Source organism: Argopecten irradians, chromosome 5 (genome assembly GCF_041381155.1).
Source record: "Argopecten irradians isolate NY chromosome 5, Ai_NY, whole genome shotgun sequence".
Lineage (NCBI taxonomy): Eukaryota > Metazoa > Mollusca > Bivalvia > Pectinida > Pectinidae > Argopecten > Argopecten irradians.
In genome coordinates, this window is record NC_091138.1 from 636,880 (window position 1) to 661,203 (window position 24,324).

The window sequence follows — 24,324 nt, forward strand, 5'->3', positions numbered from 1 at the left end:
TCATTTCTTCTTGTTTTCATTTTTTAAGTTCGACAAAAACTAAAACTGATCTTGTTTCTCTTTAAGTGTACATTCTTGTACTTGACAGGAACATACACCGCCAGTGTGAACATTACTCCCACAAAAACAGTGAGAATGTATGTAGTTAAAACAGTCTGGAAAAATTCCTGAAGAACAGCATCAGGCCGCTTAAATGGTGTAGGCTCCTCAATCAGGATGAGTTTTTCTGGAAATGGTGTAGGCTCCTCAATCAGGATGAGTTTTTCTGGATATGGTGTAGGCTCCTCAATCAGGATGAGTTTTTCTGGATATGGTGTAGGCTCCTCAATCAGGATGAGTTCCTGTGGAAATGGTGTAGACTCCTCAATCAGGATGAGTTCCTGTGGAAATGGTGTAGGTTCCTCTATCTGGATGTGTTCCTGTGGAAATTGTAAGGGTTCTTCAATCAGGATGAATTCCTGTGGAAATGGTGTCTGTGGAAATGATGTAGGCTCATCAATCTGGATAAGTTCCTGTGGAAATGGTGTAGGTTCCTCAATCTGGATAAGTTCCTGTGGAAATGATGTAGGCCCCTCAATCTGGATGTGTTCCTGTGAAAATTGTGAAGGTTCTCAATCAGGATGTGTTCCTGTGGAAATGGTGTAGGCTACTCAATCAGGATGAATTCCTGTGGAAATGGTGTAGGTTCCTCAATCTGGATGTGTTCCTGTGGAAATGATGTAGGCCCCTCAATCTGGATGTGTTCCTGTGAAAATTGTGAAGGTTCTCAATCAGGATGAATTCTTGTGAAAATGGTGTAGGTTCCTCAATCTGGATGTGCTCCTGTGAAAATGGTGTAGGCTCCTCAATCAGGATGTGTTCCTGTGGAAATGGTGTAGGCTCCTCAATCTGGATGAATTCCTGTGAAAATGGTGCAGGTTCCTCAATCTGGATGTGTTCCTGTGGAAATGGTGTAGACTCCTCAATCTGGATGTGTTCCTGTGAAAATGGTGTAGGCTCCTCAATCAGGATGAGTTCATGTGGAAATGGCGTAGGTTCCTCAATCTGGATGTGTTCCTGTGAAAATGGTGTAGGCTCCTCAATCAGGATGAGTTCCTGTGGAAATGGTGTAGGCTCCTCAATCTGGATGAGTTCCTGTGGAAATGGTTGAGGCTCCTCAATCAGGATGAATTCCTGTGGAAATGGTGTAGGCTCCGCAATCTGGATGAATTCTTGTGGAAATGGTGAAGGCTCCTTAATCTGGATGAGTTCCTGTGGAAATGGTGAAGGCTCCTCAATCTGGATGTGTTCCTGTGGAAATGGTTGAGGCTCCTCAATCTGGATGCGTTCCTGTGGAAATGGTGTAGGTACCTCAATTTGGATGTGTTCCTGTGAAAATGGTGTAGGCTCCTCAATCAGGATGAGTTCATGTGTAAATGGTTGAGGCTCCTCAATCTGGATGAGTTCCTGTGGAAATGGTTGAGGCTCCTTAATCTGGATGAGTCCCTGTGGAAATGGTGAAGGCTCCTCAATCTGGATGTGTTCCTGTGGAAATGGTTGAGGCTCCTCAATCTGGATGTGTTCCAGTGGAAATGGTGTAGGCTCCTCAATCTGGATGAATTCCTGTGGAAATGGTGTAGACTCCTCAATCTGGATGTGTTCCTGTGGAAATGGTGTAGGCTCCTCAATCTGGATAAGTTTCTGTGAAAATGGTGAAGGTTCCTCAATCTGGATGTGTTCCTGTGGAAATGGTGTAGACTCCTCAATCAGGATGAGTTCCTGTGGAAATGGTATAGGCTCCTCAATCAGGATGAATTCCTGTGGAAATGGTGTAGGCTCCACAATCTGGATGAATTTCTGTGGAAATAGTGTAGGCTACTCAATCTGGATGAGTTCCTGTGAGATGGTCTATCAGAGCTGCAGAAATATCCAGGGATACTATCTAGTTTGGCGTTGAACTCCCTCAGTGATGTTGATTCTGTAACATCCTCTGATTCCAATCTTTGACTGACCGGATGAAATTGAAAACATTTATACATCCTTGGCAGTTGTTGACTGTCTATACCGCTGTCCTCCTCTTCTTCTACTTACCCCTGATGTGTAGTATCTAGAAGGTGTATATCAACTATTGGTGATTCCTGATCTTATAACAGGTTTTGTGCGTCTTTGCTGGCGGGGTTGGATGGGTGGTGAGGGTATCCTATCCTAGCTGATTCATTAGGGTGGTGACACAGCTCCAGCAGGTGTCTATGTGTTGGTTGAATACTAAACAGGCAACTCTGCATTACACCTGCTACAGCTAGGTCTCTGATCAGTTGGGGTTCAGGCGTTAGTGCTTTTTTCTTTTATGGTTTCAAACTTCAAATGTTTCTGCCAATACTTACTCTTGAGACCTTTCCTGAATATTTCCTCTAGATTTGCACACAACTTCAGCAGCGAGGGTGTTCTGTCATAGACTGTCTCATTTTTGGTCCTCAGCTCCAGAACGATTCCTGCAGAGATATTTTGAAGAGAATGATTATAGGTTAAGTATTTCGTCTTCATTCATCCTGTAGCTACTGTTGCTGTCAAGGATTCAAGTTAGAAGGATTTGTCACTTGGGGTTTTGGACAAATACGTCAGAGTGCTTTTTTGTTTGTGCCCTAACCGTGACATTTTGCAGCAACTGGTTTTCCATTGATATCCGCCAGTGCAACCTTTGATGTAGCATGCACGTGCCAGGCTTACCGTCTTACTTTCAGAAGCAGTCTGTTATTCCATGAGACGTATTTTTAATGAAAATCTTCCATTCTTAAAACAAGACATCATGAAATTTCTTAAGCTTTAGATTAGTTTTTATTTGACTCGAAAAGACAAGTATTTGCTGAGAAAAATGGTTTTTATTCCCAGTTCATAGGCGTCTGGCGTGGTGTTTAGTAGTGTAAAGAGACAGTGACAAATCCTTCTCACTTATAAATCCTTGGTTGCTGCAGAACAGCATATCACACCAATTGACTGATTAAATGGTCCGGAACTATATTTGCTTCAACAGCATACAGCTGACACTAATGCAAACAATGTAAGAGGTTAATACGACGAGATACTGGCTACATCTTACCATCGTCCAAATTGGGATCATTCTCCTTTAGTGTCAAAACCAATGAGGATTAACACTTTTCTTTTAACTTTGAAATTCCTCGGGTTTTATCTATGTAATCATATTGCCTTCTGAGAACTCATGAAGCGGTCAAACTGGTTTGATTAGGTGACTGATAATATCAGTCAGCATGCTTTTGTTATTTAACGTGGTTTATGCCCCCAGTCATTAAAAAAAAACCTTAATGAATTAGGCTACAACAATGGATGAAACTACATACGTATATACAATGTATATATATGTATTGGATTGACACTTTTAATGGCACAGCCCTTCATGCCCGTTCCTGAAGGGTACGAAGTGCGAAGCACTTCGAAGGTAACATGTACATGAAAATGTAAGAAAAAACACAATATTTAAAATCCAATCCTACACACCGACAGCTTCAGTTTGCGGTCGCCATTTTTTTTATACCTATGGGGAGGGGAATCATGGGTAATCACCATGAATACGAAGCTTTGAAGTAAGCTCATTATATAATTGAGCGGTTTAAACGCTCTTATGATCTGACAAACGTAATCTTCATCCGACAGAAGCTCAGTGCTATTGCTCTTTATTTGCAAGCGTTCAAGTGATTTAGACCACCTTCCAATATAAACAGCTGACCAAAAAACGAAATATCTGTTACAGAAATAAAATTTCTTCATTCTCTAATGGGGGTTTCCTTCTCAAATGAGGGGTTTTTGGACAAGGATAGAGTGTGAATAGATGAATAAAAAATAAACAGAAATTCGGCTCCGTTATTTCCATACATTACTCTTTTTAACATTTTACTGTATAATCAATGCATATTGAAACATCTGGCTGCACCCTTTAAGGCTTTGCCTTCAGTCATATTATACTACTCTTATTATCATCCCACTCATTTTTATCATGTGATTTCTTGTGAATTCTTTGCGTATCCCCAAAAAAAATAACCATGCCTCTTTTTTATTCTTTACAACCCCAAATGAAACCTTTTCCCCGAGCAATAAATCATTTAAGTAAACCCATCAACAACGGAATATAACACTGTCAACTTGCTGTTTTATACTACTCTTATTATCGTCCCACTTAATGGTCAACGCTCTATATATATATATACTCTTGTTACCGTCCAACTAAATAGTCAACGCTCTATATATATATATATACTCTTGTCATCGTCCCACTAAATAGTCAACGCTCTATATATATATACTCTTGTCATCGTCCAACTAAATAGTCAACGCTCTATATATATATATACTCTTGTTACCGTCCAACTAAATAGTCAACGCTCTATATATATATATACTCTTGTTACCGTCCAACTAAATAGTCAACGCTCTATATATATATATACTCTTGTCATCGTCCCACTAAATAGTCAACGCTCTATATATATATATACTCTTGTTACCGTCCAACTAAATAGTCAACGCTCTATATATATATATACTCTTGTCATCGTCCAACTAAATAGTCAACGCTCTATATATATATATACTCTTGTCATCGTCCAACTAAATAGTCAACGCTCTATATATATATATACTCTTGTTACCGTCCAACTAAATAGTCAACGCTCTATATATATATATACTCTTGTCATCGTCCAACTAAATAGTCAACGCTCTATATATATATATACTCTTGTTACCGTCCCAACTAAATAGTCAACGCTCTATATATATATATACTCTTGTTACCGTCCAACTAAATAGTCAACGCTCTATATATATATATACTCTTGTCATCGTCCAACTAAATAGTCAACGCTCTATATATATATACTCTTGTCATCGTCCCACTAAATGGTCACGCTCTATATATATATACTCTTGTCATCGTCCCACTAAATGGTCAATGCTCTATATATATATATACTCTTGTCATCGTCCAACTAAATAGTCAACGCTCTATATATATATACTCTTGTCATCGTCCAACTAAATAGTCAACGCTCTATATATATATACTCTTGTCATCGTCCCACTAAATGGTCACGCTCTATATACATATACTCTTGTCATCGTCCCACTAAATGGTCAACGCTCTATATATATATACTCTTGTCATCGTCCAACTAAATAGTCAACGCTCTATATATATATATATATACTCTTGTCATCGTCCCACTAAATGGTCAACGCTCTATATATATATACTCTTGTCATCGTCCAACTAAATGGTCAACGCTCTATATACATATACTCTTGTCATCGTCCCACTAAATGGTCACGCTCTATATATATATATACTCTTGTCATCGTCCAACTAAATAGTCAACGCTCTATATATATATATACTCTTGTCATCGTCCAACTAAATGGTCAACGCTCTATATATATATACTCTTGTCATCGTCCCACTAAATGGTCAACGCTCTATATATATATACTCTTGTCATCGTCCCACTAAATGGTCAACGCTCTAATATATATACTCTTGTCATCGTCCCAACTAAATAGTCAACGCTCTATATATATATATACTCTTGTTACCGTCCAACTAAATAGTCAACGCTCTATATATATATATACTCTTGTCATCGTCCCACTAAATGGTCAACGCTCTATATATATATATACTCTTGTCATCGTCCCACTAAATGGTCAACGCTCTATATATATATATATACTCTTGTCATCGTCCCACTAAATGGTCACGCTCTATATATATATACTCTTGTCATCGTCCCACTAAATGGTCAACGCTCTATATATATATATACTCTTGTCATCGTCCCACTAAATGGTCAACGCTCTATATATATATATATATATACTCTTGTCATCGTCCCACTAAATGGTCAACGCTCTATATATATATATACTCTTGTCATCGTCCCACTAAATGGTCAACGCTCTATATATATATATACTCTTGTCATCGTCCAACTAAATAGTCAACGCTCTATATATATATATACTCTTGTCATCGTCCAACTAAATAGTCAACGCTCTTTATATATATACTCTTGTCATCGTCCAACTAAATAGTCAACGCTCTATATATATATATACTCTTGTCATCGTCCCACTAAATAGTCAACGCTCTATATATATATACTCTTGTCATCGTCCAACTAAATAGTCAACGCTCTATATATATATATACTCTTGTCATCGTCCAACTAAATAGTCAACGCTCTATATATATATACTCTTGTCATCGTCCCACTAAATGGTCAACGCTCTATATATATATATACTCTTGTCATCGTCCAACTAAATAGTCAACGCTCTATATATATATATACTCTTGTCATCGTCCCACTAAATGGTCAACGCTCTATATATATATATACTCTTGTTACCGTCCAACTAAATAGTCAACGCTCTATATATATATATACTCTTGTCATCGTCCAACTAAATGGTCAACGCTCTATATATATATACTCTTGTCATCGTCCCACTAAATGGTCAACGCTCTATATATATATACTCTTGTCATCGTCCAACTAAATGGTCAACGCTCTATATATATATACTCTTGTCATCGTCCCACTAAATGGTCACGCTCTATATACATATACTCTTGTCATCGTCCAACTAAATGGTCAACGCTCTATATATATATATATACTCTTCTTTACCGTCCAACTAAATAGTCAATGCTCTCTCTATATATATATACTCTTGTCATCGTCCCACTAAATGGTCAACGCTCTATATATATATATACTCTTGTCATCGTCCAACTAAATGGTCAACGCTCTATATATATATACTCTTGTCATCGTCCCACTAAATGGTCAACGCTCTATATATATATACTCTTGTCATCGTCCCACTAAATGGTCACGCTCTATATATATATACTCTTGTCATCGTCCCACTAAATGGTCAACGCTCTATACATATATATATACTCTTGTTACCGTCCAACTAAATAGTCAACGCTCTATATATATATATAATCTTGTCATCGTCCAACTAAATAGTCAACGCTCTATATATATATACTCTTGTCATCGTCCCACTAAATGGTCAACGCTCTATATATATATATACTCTTGTTACCGTCCAACTAAATAGTCAACAGCTCTATATATATATATACTCTTGTCATCGTCCAACTAAATAGTCAACGCTCTATTATATTCTAGCGATATCAATATACTCTTGTCACAGTCCAACTAAATATCAACTGCTCTATATATATATAATCTTGTCATCGTCCCACTAAATGGTCAACGCTCTAGGAACTAATATACTCTTGTTATCCTGGGTCCACGTCAACGCTCTAGTATATATACTACTCTTGTCATCGTCCAACACAAATCGGTCAACGCTCGATATATATACTACTCTTGTCATCGTCCCACTAAATAGTCAACGCTCCTATATATATATGTACTCCTTGTCATGCGTCCAAGTAAATGGTTACGTCTACTGTTACCGTCAAATCAAAATAGTCAACGCTCTATATATATATACTCTTGTGGAATCGTCCCACAAAATGGTCCAACGCTCTATAGATTATATATATACACATGTGTTACCGTCAACGAAATAGTCGAACTTTATTATATATATGCTTGTCAACGTCCAACTAAATAGTCCAAATATACTCTATATATATATATACTCTTGTCATCGTCCCACTAAATGGTCTAACGCTCTATATATATAGATACTCTTGTTACCGTCCAACTAAATAGTCAACGCTCTATATTTATATTACTCTTGTCATCGTCCCACTAAATGGTCAACGCTCTATATATATATTATACTCTTGTTACCGTCCAACTAATTGGTCAAACGGCTCTATATATATATATACTCTTGTCATCCTCCCACTAAATGGTCAGACGCTCACTATATATTATATACTCTTGTCATCGTCCCCACTATATGGTCAACGCTCTATATATATATACTCTTGTCATCGTCCCACTAAATGGTCACGCTCTATATATATTATACTCTTGTCATTGTCACTAAATGGTCCAACGCTCTATATATATATATATACTCTTGTCTTCATCCCACTTAATGGTCACGCTCTATTATATATATATATATACTCTTGTCATCATCCACTAAGTGGTCACCGCTTTATATATATATATACTCTTGTTACCGTTCCAAATAAATAGGTCAACGCTCTATACTATATATACCTCTTGTCACCGTCACAACTAAATAGATCAAACGCTCTATACTATACTCGTAATTCAGCGTCCCACTAAGATCAATCAGCGTACTTTTACTACTCTTGTCATCGTCACAACTAAATAGTCATCGCTCTATATATATACTACTCTTGTCATCGTCCCACTAAATGGTCAAACGCTATATACTATATATATACTCTGGTCACCGTCCCAACTAAATAAGTCAACGCTCTATATATATATATATACTACGTCTTGTAATGCGTCCCACTAAAATGGTCAACGCTCTTATATATACTATTACTCTTTGTCCATCGTTCCCTCTAAATGGTCAACGCTCTTTTTATATATACTCTTGATCATCATCCCACTAATATGGTTCAACGCTCTCTATATATTATACTATTGTAATTGTCCCATCTATTATGGTCAACGCTCATATATATATACTCTTGTCATCAGTCCCCCTACGAAATGGTCAAACGCTCTATATATATACTCTTGTCATCGTCCCACTAAATGGTCACGCTCTATATACATATACTCTTGTCAAATGCCATCCCTCCTACTAATAGTCAACCCTCTATATATATATATATTCCTTGTCATCGCCCTCCAACCCTAAATGGTCACCCTCTATATATCATATACTCTTGTCAACGCTCCTATACCTAAATGGTCATCACGCTTCTATATAAGATATCAATACTCATACGTCATCGTCCACTAAAGAGTCAGCGCGCTCTATATATATATACTCTTTGCTCATCGTCCCACGAAAAATGGTCAACGCTCTATATATATAATATACTCTTGTCATCGTCCCACTAAATGGTCAACGCTCTATATATAATATATACTCTTGTTATCGTCCCACTAACTAGTCAACACGCCTCTATATATTATTATATACTCTTGTCATCGTCCCACTAAAATGGTCAACGCTCTATACATATATATACACTTGTTACCGTCCAAGTAAATAGTCAACGCTCTATATATATATAATCTTGTCATCGTCCAACTAAATAGTCAACGCTCTCTATATATATATACTCTTGTCATCGTCCCACTAAAATGGTCAACGCTCTATATATATATATATTCTCGTCTACCGTTCCAACTAAATAGTCAACGCTCTATTATATATATATATACTCTTGTCATCGTCCAACTAAGCCATGCGTCACCAGCTACCCTATATATAATATATACTCCTTGTCAATCGTCCAAAACTAAATGGTCAACGCTCTATATATATATATACTCTTGTTACCGTCCAACTAAATAGTCAACGCTCTATATATATAATACTCTTGTCATCGTCCCACTAAATGGTCAACGCTCTATACATATATATATACTCTTTGTTTACTCGTCCAACTTAATAGTCAACGCTCTATATATATATATATACTCTTGTCATCCTCCCAACTAAATAGTCAACGCTCTATATATATATACTCTTGTCATCGTCCCACTAAATGGTCAACGCTCTATATATATATATACTCTTGTTACCGTCCAACTAAATAGTCAACGCTCTATATATATATATACTCTTGTCATCGTCCCACTAAATGGTCAACGCTCTATATATATATATACTCTTGTTACCGTCCAACTAAATAGTCAACACTCTATATATATATACTCTTGTCATCCTCCCACTAAATGGCTCTATAGATAATATCCTGTCCATCGTCCCTCTAGAATGGTCAACGCTCTATATAATATATAGGTACTCTTGTCATCGTCCAACTATAATAGTCAGACGGCACTCCTATATATATATACTCTTGTCATCGTCCCCACTAAATGGCGTCAACGCCTCTATAGAATATATATACGCCTTGTTACCGTCCAACTAAATAGTCAACGCTCTCTATATATATATACTCTTGTTCATCGATCCCACCTAAATGGTCAACGCTCTATATATATAAATATACTCTTGTCATCGTCCCACTAAATAGTCAACTAGCTCTATATATACGCTATACTACTCATGGTCATCGTCCCACTAAATGCGTCAACGCTTCTATATATATATATATACCTCGTGTCCACCCGTCCAACTAAATAGTCAACGTCTATATATATATATACTTGTTCATCGTCCAACTAAATAGTCCCCTGCTGCCTATATATAGAATACTCTTTTCATCGTCCCACTAAATAGTCAACGCTCTATATATAGATACTCCTCTTGTCATCGTCCCACTAAATGGTCACGCTCTATATAAGAGTATATACTCTTGTCATCGTCCCACAAAATGGTCAACGCTCTAAATATATATATATACTCTTGTCACCCGTCCAACTAAATAGTCACAGCTCTATATATATTTATACTCTTGTCATCGTCCCCCACTAAATGGTTCACGCTCGATATATATAATACTACTCATGTCCTCGTCCCACCTAAATGGTCAACGCTCTATATATATATACTCTTGTCATTTTCATCGTCCCACTAAATAGTCACCTCTCTATATATATACTCTTGTCATCGTCACACTAAATGGTCACTGCTCTATATATCAATAGATCTTCTGGCTCAACGTCCCACTAAATAGTCAACGCGCTATATATATACTACGCATGTTACCGTCCCACTAAATAGTCAACACTCATACATACATAAACTCCTATGTCATCGTCCCCACTAAATGTCAACGCTCTATATACTTTATATACCTCTTGGCCACCGTCCAACTAAATAGTCCAACGCTCACTAAGTCATATATATACTCTTACTTCATCGTCCCACCTAATTAAGTCAACTGCTTCGTAGTAATCATATATATCCCTCTTGTCATCGTCCCCACTATAGCGCCAGTCCACGCTCTATATAATGATATTACTCTTGCCATCATCCGGTTTACCACCTAAATGGTCCCCAACGCTCTACTATTATATATATATACTACATTGTCATCGCAATCCAGAACTAAATAGACTCAACGCACATTCTGATATTAAGTATATATATATTCAACTCTGTGTCATCGTCCAACTAAATAGTCTCAACATCGCTACCACTAATAATAATATACTCTTGTCATCGTCCCACTAGATATAGTCAACAGCCCCCCACTTCTCTTTATTAATTATATATTTACACCCTCGTCACTCGTTGCCCTTCACTAAATGCGGTCAAGCGCGTCCTACTGTATAGTATATACTCTTGTCCTCATCCCAACTCAAATGCTGTCATCGCTCTGTTTTGTCTTAACTACTAAAGTATAGCATCCCTGTCATCGTACCACTAAATTAGACCCTCGCTCTTTAGTTAGCTATATTATATACTACTCTTGTCACTCGCGTTCCCACTATAGTGTCGACACGACCTCAATTATATATATATATACTCTTTGTCATCGTCCTACTAAATAAGTCAATACGCTCTGCTTATATATAATACTCGGCTCATCGGTCCAACTAAATAGTCCAAACGCTCTATAAGGGGTACATATATACTCTTTGTCATCGCCCTTCCCATATAAATGCAGTCCCGAGCCTCTATATACCATGTACTCTTGTCCATCGGCCCGATCTAAAATAGTCAACGCTACTAACTATATATCCCGCATACGCTTGTCATCGCTTCCCACTAAATGGTCACGCTCGTAATAATATAATATTTACTCTTGTCATCGTCCAACACTAAATGGTCCAACACTCTATATATATATAATCTCTTGTCATCATACCCCACTAAATGGTCTCTCACGCTCTATATATAAATATACTCTTGTCATCGTCCAACTAAATAGTCAACGCCTAAATATAATTATACTCTTGGTCATCGTCCAACTAAATGGTACAAACGCTCTATATATATATATACTCTTGTCATCGCCCCACTAAATGGGTACCAAACGCTCTATATATTATATTCACCCTTGTCATGCGTCCAATCCTAAATAATCAACTGCTCCTATGATATATACTCTTGTCACCGTCCCAACTAAATGGTCAAACAGCTATCTATATATATACTCTTTTCAATCGTCCCACTAGGAGTTCACCACGCTCTCTATATATATATACTCTTGTCACATCGTCCCACTAAATGGTCAACGCTCTATATAATATATACTCTTGTCATCGCTCCCACTTAATAGTCAACGACTCTATATATATTATATACACTTGTCATCGTCCCACTAAATACGTCACACGCTCTACCTATATATATATATACTCTTGTCATCGTCATCCACTAAATGGTCACGCTCTATATATAATATATACACTCTTGTCAATCGTCCCAACTAAATAGTCAACGCTCTATATTATATATATACTCTTGTCATCGTCCCACTTTTAATGGTCAACGCTCTATAGATATATATTCTTTGTCATCGCCCACTAAATGGTCACGCTCTATATATATTTTATACTCTTGTCGATCGTCCCACTAAATAGTCAACGCCTATTATATATATATACTCTTGTCATACGTCCAACTAAATGGTCAACCGCTATATTTACATATACTCTTTTGTCAATCGTCCCACTAAATAGTCACGCTCTATATAATATATACTCTTGTCATCGCTCCAACTAAATGGTCAACGCTCTATATCTATATATCACTCTTGTCATCGTCCCACTAAATGTCAACGCGTCCTCATATATATATTTATTACTCTCTGTCATCATCCCACTAAATGGTCATTCCGCTCTTTTTCTATATATACTATTATAATACTCTCTGTCATCGTAACCACATTAAATAGTCTAACGCTCTATATATATATACTCTTGTCATCGTCCACACTACATAGTCCAAACGCCCGTCTACGCTCTATATATAATATATATACTAACCTGTCATCGTCCCAACTAAATGGTCACGCTCTATATATATATTATATACTCTTGTCATCGCGATCCATCTAAATAGTCAAACGCTCCTATATATATATACCTCTTGTCATCGGCCCCACTAATTGGTCAACGCTCTATTAATATCATACTCTTGTCTATCGTCCCAACTAAATAGTCAACGCTTCTATATATACTATCTACTCTTGTCATCGTCCACCATAATATTGGCTCAACGGATGCACATACGTGTATTTATATATCTCTTGTCATCGTCACACTACTAAATGGTCAACCTGTCTCCGGCTCTATACACTATATATATATACTCTTGTCCCCATCGTCCCACTAAGTGCGTCAGTCACTCTAGCCCACTATATATATACTCTTGTCATCAGTCCCACTAAATGGTCAAACGCTCTAATATATATATATTATACTCTTGTCCACTATCGTACCACCAAAACAAGTCAACGCTCTATATATATATATATACTCTTCGTCATCGTCCCCACTAAATAGTCAACGCTCAAATATATATATATACTCTTGTCAATATCCGCTCCCACTAATGGTCAACGGCTCTATATATAATAATATATACTCTTGTCCAATCGTACCCAACTAAATGTCTCACGCTCTATATATATATATATACTCTTGTCACCGTCCAACTAAATAGTCAACGCTCTATATATATATATACTCTTGTCATCGTCCCCACTAAATGGTCACGCTCTATATATAAATATACTCTTGTCACCGTCCAACTAAATAGTCAACGCTCTATATATATATACTCTTGTCATCGTCCCACTAAATGGTCAAATCTTTATATATATATATATATATACTCTTGTCATCGTCCCACTAAATAGTCAACGCTCTATATATATATATATACTCTTGTCTATATATATTACTCTTGTCATCGTCCCACTAGGATCAACGCTCTTTATATACTCTTGTCATCGTCCCACTAAATGGTCACGCTCTATATATAAATATACTCTTGTCACCGTCCAACTAAATAGTCAACACTCTATATATATATACTCTTCTCATCATCCCACTAAATGGTCAACGCTCTATATATATATATACTCTTGTCATCGTCCCACTAAATAGTCAACGCTCTATATATATATACTCTTCTCATCGTCCCACTAAATGGTCAACGCTCTATATATATATATATACTCTTGTCATCGTCCCACTAAATAGTCAACGCTCTATATATATATATACTCTTGTCATCGTCCCACTAAATAGTCAACGCTCTATATATATATATACTCTTGTCATCGTCCAACTAAATGGTCAACGCTCTATATATATATATACTCTTGTCATCGTCCAACTAAATGGTCAACGCTCTATATATATATATACTCTTGTCACCATCCAACTAAATAGTCAACGCGCTCTTTAATACTCTTTTCATCGTCCCACTAAATGGATCAACGCTCTATATATATATATATACTCTTGTCATCGTCCCACTAAATGGTCACGCTCTATATATATATATACTCTTGTCACCGTCCAACTAAATAGTCAACGCTCTATATATATATATACTCTTGTCATCGTCCCACTAAATGGTCAACGCTCTATATATATATATATACTCTTGTTACCGTCCAACTAAATAGTCAACGCTCTATATATATATATACTCTTGTCATCGTCCCACTAAATGGTCAACGCTCTATATATATACTCTTGTCATCGTCCCACTAAATGGTCAACGCTCTATATATATATATATACTCTTGTCATCGTCCCACTAAATGGTCAACGCTCTATATATATATATATACTCGTCCAACTAAATGGTCAACGCTCTATATATATATATATACTCTTGTCATCGTCCCACTAAATAGTCAACGCTCTATATATATATATATACTCTTGTCATCGTCCCACTAAATGGTCAACGCTCTATATATATATATACTCTTGTCATCGTCCCACTAAATAGTCAACGCTCTATATATATATACTCTTGTCATCGTCCCACTAAATAGTCAACGCTCTATATATATATATATACTCTTGTCATCGTCCCACTAAATGGTCAACGCTCTATATATATACTCTTGTCATCGTCCAACTAAATGGTCAACGCTCTATATATATATATACTCTTGTCATCGTCCAACTAAATGGTCAACGCTCTATATATATATACTCTTGTCATCGTCCAACTAAATGGTCAACGCTCTATATATATATACTCTTGTCATCGTCCAACTAAATGGTCAACGCTCTATATATATATACTCTTGTCATCGTCCCACTAAATGGTCACGCTCTATATATATATACTCTTGTCATCGTCCCACTAAATGGTCAACGCTCTATATATATATATACTCTTGTCATCGTCCCACTAAATGGTCAACGCTCTATATATATATACTCTTGTCATCGTCCAACTAAATGGTCAATGCTCTATATATATATACTCTTGTCATCGTCCAACTAAATGGTCAACGCTCTATATATATATACTCTTGTCATCGCTCTATATATATATATACTCTTGTCATCGTCCAACTAAATGGTCAACGCTCTATATATATATACTCTTGTCATCGTCCAACTAAATAGTCAACGCTCTATATATATATACTCTTGTCATCGTCCCACTAAATGGTCACGCTCTATATACATATACTCTTGTCATCGTCCAACTAAATGGTCAACGCTCTATATATATATACTCTTGTCATCGTCCAACTAAATGGTCAACGCTCTATATATATATACTCTTGTCATCGTCCAACTAAATGGTCAACGCTCTATATATATATACTCTTGTCATCGTCCCACTAAATGGTCACGCTCTATATATATATACTCTTGTCATCGTCCCACTAAATGGTCAACACTCTATATATATATACTCTTGTCATCGTCCCACTAAATGGTCAACGCTCTATATATATATATACTCTTGTCATCGTCCAACTAAATGGTCAACGCTCTATATATATATATACTCTTGTCATCGTCCCACTAAATGGTCACGCTCTATATACATATACTCTTGTCATCGTCCCACTAAATGGTCAACACTCTATATATATATATACTCTTGTCATCGTCCCACTAAATGGTCAACGCTCTATATATATATATACTCTTGTCATCGTCCAACTAAATAGTCAACGCTCTATATATATATACTCTTGTCATCGTCCCACTAAATGGTCACGCTCTATATACATATACTCTTGTCATCGTCCCACTAAATGGTCAACACTCTATATATATATACTCTTGTCATCGTCCCACTAAATGGTCAACGCTCTATATATATATATATACTCTTGTCATCGTCCCACTAGGATCAACGCTCTATATATACTATTGTAACAGTTATTTTATCATCAATATATCTTTTAATTTCATTTCATGGTAATTATTAGGTTGTTATGCAAAATGTTTCATATCGGTGGTTTTATTATACAGTTAAGTATATTGTGGTTACGTAGTGGTCTAGTAATTATCAGGTATCCCTTAAGGGCATGTCTCCTCTACAGGGAGCCCCGGGTATACACCCTGATAGAACAGGGAGCCCCGGGTATACACCCTGGTAGTACAGGGAGCCCCAGGTATACACCCTGATAGTACAGGGAGCCCCGGGTATACACCCTGATAGTACAGGGAGCCCCGGGTACAGATCCTCCTAGGTATGTAGAAGAACAGGGAAAATACACATTCCTGTCGAGTGCCCCGACCAGGAATCGAACCCGGGTCTCCGGCGTGGAAATCTACGGCTCTACCGACTGAGCCAAAGAAGCATGCTCCGTCAGCTGAGTGACAGAGACCGTATTTAACACTATGTACAAGTCACACCGACCCGCTCCTTTTACATTACTCCCCCTGTTTTTCTTGAGATTTTCTAAATCTCATCCCGAGACTCTTTAACCACCTACCATGGGTTATTTAGTTTGGTGCCAATGTAGAAGAACAGGGAAAATACACATTCCTGTCGAGTGCCCCGACCAGGAATCGAACCCAGGTCTCCGGCGTGGAAATCTACGGCTCTACCGACTGAGCCAAAGAAGAATGCTCCGTCAGCTGAGTGACAGAGACCGTATTTAACACTATGTACAAGTCACACCGACCGACTCCTTTTACAGGTACAGGGAGCCCCGACTACAGATCCTCCTAGGTACAGGGAGCCTGGACACAGACCCGGCAAGTTGAGGGAGCCCCTGTGTTAGTATAAATAGGGCGTCTTAGTCTACTCAGGAAGCCAGTCGAAACAGAGAAACAGTAAATGTGCTAGAGTGTGTGTAACCATTGGATCTGTAACTATTGTACTGATATATGCCGTTGGATTAATACAGGTTGAACTTTATATCAGCGTGTTGGGTTTTCATTCAATCAGGAACTATTCACCTCACAGGCCCACATTTATTTATGTAACGGGTCTCATGCGCTACCCTTAATTCAGTGAGACATCTGGACACCCTTTGACGGCGACGTCTAAGGCTGGACAGACTTTTCTACACCACTATCGAGAAACTTGATAATAAATGATAAGAAGAAACGTTACACTACTCTTAACATCGTCCCACTAAATGGTCAACACTCTATATATATACTCTTGTCATCGTCCCACTAAATGGTCAACGCTTTATATATATATATACTCTTGTCATCGTCCCACCAGGGGGAAATAAGACCTCATACACGTGTAGAAGTAAGCTGACATATGCTCGTGTGTCAAAATTAACACGTTTGTTTACAAACATTATCAAGATGACGGACGACACTGTTGTTACATTATAATTTATAGATACTTTATAAAAGGATCAAACCTTTTAACTCCCGAAGGAGTGGATCGCTGACGGACATGTGTTCAATTATATTATGAGTTGTACATGTCACTGTTTTAAAACTTCCGTGCAGCTTTCCTCATCCCGACTGTTGTACTCCCATCTCTCGGATCGTTCGATAAGGGACACGAAACAGGTGCGTTCGACCACAGGCACTGGTAGTGTATACATTAATTTTTGTGTTGTGATGTCAGTGATATGCTAAAGATGTTTGTAGAGAGAAAGAATAGTTAGAAAGTAGGGGGTCTATTGTTATTTTTATAGTGCGATTCATATGGTCCATTCATAAACTAAAATGTCCCTTACGAGGGAAGAAGCCATGTAATCGTCACTAACTACCGTATATGCATGCCTGGTGTGATGTTAGCTGGTTTGGGTATGGTTTTAGTGCGATTAACATGGATAATTTATAATCTTAATGTTCCTGACTAGTGAAGACACTTTAATATAGGCACACATATATATAACTAAAGGAAAACACATTGAGATTAATTAAAAGTAAATTTAAATGGATAAAAGTGTTTACTGTTTTCTATGTATCTCTTATAGATTGGTGGTCATAGGTTGATAATTTATAACTAAAAGTATTGTTGCAAATGATGATTTTTTTTACGTTCATTATCTCAAGCAGCGTTTTGTAGAATCAAATTGAAATGTCCTCATCGATTCATGTATACTTGCTACGGCATTTTGTAAAGGGAAGTGCTAGCATTTAACTCAAATTATATGTACTTGTTTAGTATGAGATTTTGATATTTGGACAAAAGGAAAATATTGATAATGCAGTTAAAGTACAAATGTAATAAATATAACCAAATCTATAATTATTGCAATATTTTGCAATATGTTCAGTGTGTTGATTATATAAATAAATTTGTCTTCTAAATGTTCACTGTAAAATCTGTGATAAGTTTTGCTTGTAACATTATCTTACAAAACGAATTACATATGTAGCTTAGATTTTATCAAAGAAATTACAAAAAAATAGATTGTATCTTAAATAGAAAACGGCCAATTGATAACATGGGAAACATTTGTTAAACTATTAGAAATCACATGTATATGTTCACTCAAAATATTAGTGAATTTTAGTAAAATGAATTGTTCTTAGTAATGAAAGACATTAAAATAAGTTTTAGTTAAATACTGTATGTGAATTATCATAAAATGCATTGTATTGAATTTTAGATGAACGGTTGGACTGGTTGCACCATAATTAAATGTATTAATCCTGATGGACCTGCAGATTATGATACGGTCCTATGAGGACTTTGTCCAGGTTTGTTTGAAAACGATTATATAAATCGCCAGGTCTGTCATTAAAAGTATTATAATATCGGAAATTTACGAAAGGAACAGAAGAGAAAACAGTTTAGTTATTTTCGGGATCGCTGCACGCGAAACAAACGAGAGGAAAAAGCCCAAACAGAAGAAACAAACGAGAGGATAAAGCCCAAACAGAAGAAACAAACGAGAGGATCAAGCCCAAAGCCCACACAAAAGAAATAAGTGAACTTTTATCAGCATGTTGGGAAGAATCACCAGAAAACGAAGAGGTTAAAGAAAACAAGAAAACCATAATTGGGAACATTCAGACCCTAAAATCTAACAGGAAACACTCATTAGGGACGACTTAAGTAACGAAATACGAGCGAGAAAGAGAAAATATACGCAGACAAGAAGCAAAGGAAAGCAAGACGGGAAGAAGTCATTTTTTTATACCAGGTACGCGGGCCACCATGGGATAAGAGGGTGTCCGTCTAGGGTACGCGGGCCACCATGGGATAGGAAGGTCGTCCGTCTAGGGTACGCGGGCCACCGTGGGATAGGAAGGTCGTCTGTCTAGGGTACGCGGGCCACCATGGGATAGGAGGGTGTCCGTCTAGGGTACGCGGGCCACCGTGGGATAGGAAGGTCGTCTGTCTAGGGTACGCGGGTCACCATGGGATAGGAGGGTGTCCGTCTAGGGTACGCGGGCCACCGTGGGATAGAATGGACGTCCGTCTAGGGTACGCGGGCCACCATGGGGCAAAAGGGTCGTTCGTTTAGGGTACGCGGGCCACCATGGGACAAGAGGGTCGTCCGTCTAGGGTACGCGGGCCACCATGGGATAAGAGGGTGTCCGTCTAGGGTACGCGGGCCACCATGGGATAGGAGGGTGTCCGTCTAGGGTACGCGGGCCACCGTGGGATAGGAAGGTCGTCTGTCTAGGGTACGCGGGTCACCATGGGATAGGAGGGTGTCCGTCTAGGGTACGCGGGCCACCGTGGGATAGAATGGACGTCCGTCTAGGGTACGCGGGCCACCATGGGATAGGAGGGTGTCCGTCTAGGGTACGCGGGCCACCGTGGGATAGGAAGGTCGTCTGTCTAGGGTACGCGGTTCACCATGGGATAAGAGGGTGTCCGTCTAGGGTACGCGGGCCACCATGGGATAGGAGGGTGTCCGTCTAGGGTACGCGGGCCACCGTGGGATAGGAAGGTCGTCTGTCTAGGGTACGCGGGTCACCATGGGATAGGAGGGTGTCCGTCTAGGGTACGCGGGCCACCGTGGGATAGAATGGACGTCCGTCTAGGGTACGCGGGCCACCATGGGATAGGAGGGTCGTCCGTCTAGGGTACGCGGGCCACCATGGGGCAAAAGGGTCGTTCGTTTAGGGTACGCGGGCCACCATGGGACAAGAGGGTGTCCGTCTAGGGTACGCGGGCCACCCATGATGGGATAGGAGGGTGTCCGTCTAGGGTACGCGGGCCACTGTGGGATAGGAAGGTCGTCTGTCTAGGGTACGCGGGTCACCATGGGATAGGAGGGTGTCCGTCTAGGGTACGCGGGCCACCGTGGGATAGAATGGACGTCCGTCTAGGGTACGCGGGCCACCATGGGATAGGAGGGTCGTCCGTCTAGGGTACGCGGGCCACCATGGGGCAAAAGGGTCGTTCGTTTAGGGTACGCGGGCCACCATGGGACAAGAGGGTCGTCCGTCTAGGGTACGCGGGCCACCATGGGATAGGAGGGTCGTCCGTCTAGGGTACGCGGGCCACCATGGGGCAAAAGGGTCGTTCGTTTAGGGTACGCGGGCCACCATGGGACAAGAGGGTGTCCGTCTAGGGTACGCGGGCCACCCATGATGGGATAGGAGGGTGTCCGTCTAGGGTACGCGGGCCACTGTGGGATAGGAAGGTCGTCTGTCTAGGGTACGCGGGTCACCATGGGATAGGAGGGTGTCCGTCTAGGGTACGCGGGCCACCGTGGGATAGAATGGACGTCCGTCTAGGGTACGCGGGCCACCATGGGATAGGAGGGTCGTCCGTCTAGGGTACGCGGGCCACCATGGGGCAAAAGGGTCGTTCGTTTAGGGTACGCGGGCCACCATGGGACAAGAGGGTCGTCCGTCTAGGGTACGCGGGCCACCATGGGATAGGATGATCGTCCGTCTACGGGCCACCATGGGACAGGAGGGTCGTCCGTCTAGGGTACGCGGGCCACCGTGGGACAGGAGGGTCGTCCGTCTAGGGTACGCGGGCCACCATGGGATAGGAGCGTTGTCCGTCTAGGGTACGCGGGCCACCATGGGATAGGATGGTCGTACGTTTACGGGCCACCATTGGACAGGAAGGTCGTCCGTCTAGGGTACGCGGGCCACCGTGGGATAGGAGGGTCGTCCGTCTAGGGTACGCGGGCCAATATGGGATAGGAGGGTCGTCCGTCTAGGGTACACGGGCCACCATGAGATAGGAGGGTCGTCCGTCTAGAGAGAAGGAATGATCAAATACATAATGTCATCATAGAAAACTTCATAATATTGAAACGAGTTAAATAATAGCTTTAACAACATACAAATCTAAACAGTAAAACAACCATAATATTTAAGATATGGACAAGATACAATAATTTTTATTTAACATCGCATGTTGAGTAACAGCCCAACGTTAGCTCTGTAGGACTATTATTGCGACATAGAGGCAACACTGCCTGTGTCCATCAACTGCTGGCAATATCCTGATAAACGAAAACGCCCTAGTGTCCGCTACAGGGAACTTAGTGTAAAATCTATACTTCACATCACTTTCTGAACTATAAAAAGAGAAACATACAATATATGTTTCTGATAAAAATAAATGAAATAGACTTTCTTCGTTCTCAACAACGCGGATCGTACACTTTATTATATGTTTCCAACTCCTGCACTGGTTGGCCACGCTGCAGCACAGCGAAGTGTATCTCCCATGTAAAACAGGTTTACACAAGGAATTAGATATGTCTCTGGTGTTATATATACAGCTTAGCTAGGCCATCAATATAAATGTTCTCACTTTGTATTAGCTCAAGGACGTAGCTATATACTTATAAAAAATCCTTTATTTGCTTTAATACACGTTTAATTTCTGTTTGGAAACGTTAGTTAATGCTTAAGATGTAATCAGGAATTAAGATCGTAATGTTCTGTGTACCGGAAGCATACATAGAATACTATCTAAATTTCTGGTACCAATTAATGCAGGTTCTTTAAATCAAAAATTTCCCCTGACTTTCAGTAAAATTTTCACATGTGGAAGTCAATGAACATTGTTTGAATTATTTGACATCCACAAGTTACCGACAATTACTTTTAGCACTGGAACAAGGGAGGTGACTCCTCCAAGCTTACAAACATTCTCGAAGTCAACCAATCTATTAATTTCGTTGGGGTAAAATTTCGTTGTTTGATATCTATAAATGTTTTCGTTGGGGTAAAATTTCTTTGTTTGATATCTAGAGACATTTTCGTTTGGGTAAAATTTCGTTGTTTGATGTGTTTAAACGTTTTCGTAGGGGAATGTTCGCTGTTCTTCTATTTAAGATAAAGACTTTGTTGTGATTTAATTTTCGTTTCTGTTTTATTTTAGTCGTTTTTTATGTACCCACGAGATAAACGAAATTAAATGTCCAACGACATTAGTAGTTGTAGTATATATATATATAATAAATAAATGATGGCAGATTTGTTTTAGTTTTGATTGTTTTCTATATATATGTCGGGAGAAAGGGAGAGAGAGATTACGTCATACATGTATGTTATATTACATCTAACATTTATCGTTATTTTCCATAAACATAAAATATACTAAGTATCTACCTACACAGAATCACATTTATATACAATCACTCAGTGTACTTCGTTAAAAAACGAATTCAAAACTTTAAAGTGAGTCATGCATATGATGTCTTCACGCCCCGCTGGAATGTCGTGGGGAGATTTACTTAGCTGTACAGGTAAGATATTGACACAGGTGTTCAAAGTACGGTCAACTTACACAGGTCATAGAACCATATAATGTTATCTACCGTCGTAGATACCCGACAATTGTCCATTACTCGAGTGGCAAGCTGTATCTAATTATCCGACAGCAGTTTTTCCCACTTAAAAAGCTTTCTTATATCAACATTAACATGATGCGGTTGACAACGCCTGATTGGTTCGCCAGATCAAAATCAAATTACACAGTGACTTGAGGCAGTAAGATATAGATCTACACCGACCAGCTATGGACAAACAATAACGACTATGCTTGTTTCAGCAGTGGGTCTATAGCCTACCGAATAATTACACAAAAGCTTTTTAAGTCTTCACCTACATCTATTCTACGTCACTGTAACACAGGTACAAATCTTAGTTTAAAAGGATTCGGTATGGGGGATGACACCTAACTAGGTAAATAAGACAGCTGGTCATAGTACACAGGTCAGTCATACTGGGGGATGTTTGTACTCTCATCTCTGGCCATCTTCATTCCGAATCGTATCATTTATCAAATCGAGTAAGGAAAATAAGGTTATCACACATTAAATAGTACATGTAATTAAAAGGAGGAAAAGTGGAAGGAGGAGAGAAGGGAGAGAAGGAGGGGAGAAGAAGGGGAGAAGAAGGGGTGAGGAGGAAGGGGAAGGAGAGGAGGTGGGGAAGGAGGGCTTGGAGAGAAGAGGGGAGGAGGAGAGGAGGGGGAGGATATTCCCAAATACATATTGGATTGCTTCAAAAAGCTTTACTAGTTCAGTCTAATGGACACGGTCAGACGTCATTAAAGATGCTTCATCTCCACGATTACTGAGAAACCTAGAAACCTCTAATCACCATATTGGTGTGTGCCGTTTGTGAAAGTTCTCAACAACGAGACAACAACGTCTTTGATATGGGGACAAACCCGGTCCGTCATGAAGCTGGTCGTATTAGCAATTTTATCTTTTTAATTATCTAATAAGACACAGGGATCTTAGAATTAGTTAACATAATTAGACCTAATATGGTTTATAGGCACTCTGGCGGCTCTAAATATTATAGCTAAGTAAATTCTCAAATCACTGTTGACAGATCACATCCTCGATACTCTGGACAGGGGTATATGACCTCTACACGTGTAGAGATCGTACCCCTGGAGTATCGAGGACGG

At 39.1% G+C, this 24,324-nt stretch overlaps 1 protein-coding gene across 1 annotated transcript in view; it reads right to left on the reverse strand.

Moving 5' to 3' along the window:
* The window catches only part of LOC138322605 (uncharacterized), a 77,672-nt gene extending 59,639 nt beyond the window's left edge, over positions 1 to 18,033 (reverse strand). Inside the window, exons 1-2 of the mRNA XM_069266577.1 lie at positions 17,879 to 18,033; positions 2,364 to 2,471 (exon numbers count right to left, since the gene is read on the reverse strand). Of these exons, the coding sequence (XP_069122678.1) occupies positions 2,364 to 2,471; positions 17,879 to 17,915 (145 nt within the window). The 5' untranslated portion in view covers positions 17,916 to 18,033. The remainder of the gene's footprint in view (positions 1 to 2,363; positions 2,472 to 17,878) is intronic.
* Positions 18,034 to 24,324: the final 6,291 nt, after the last annotated feature.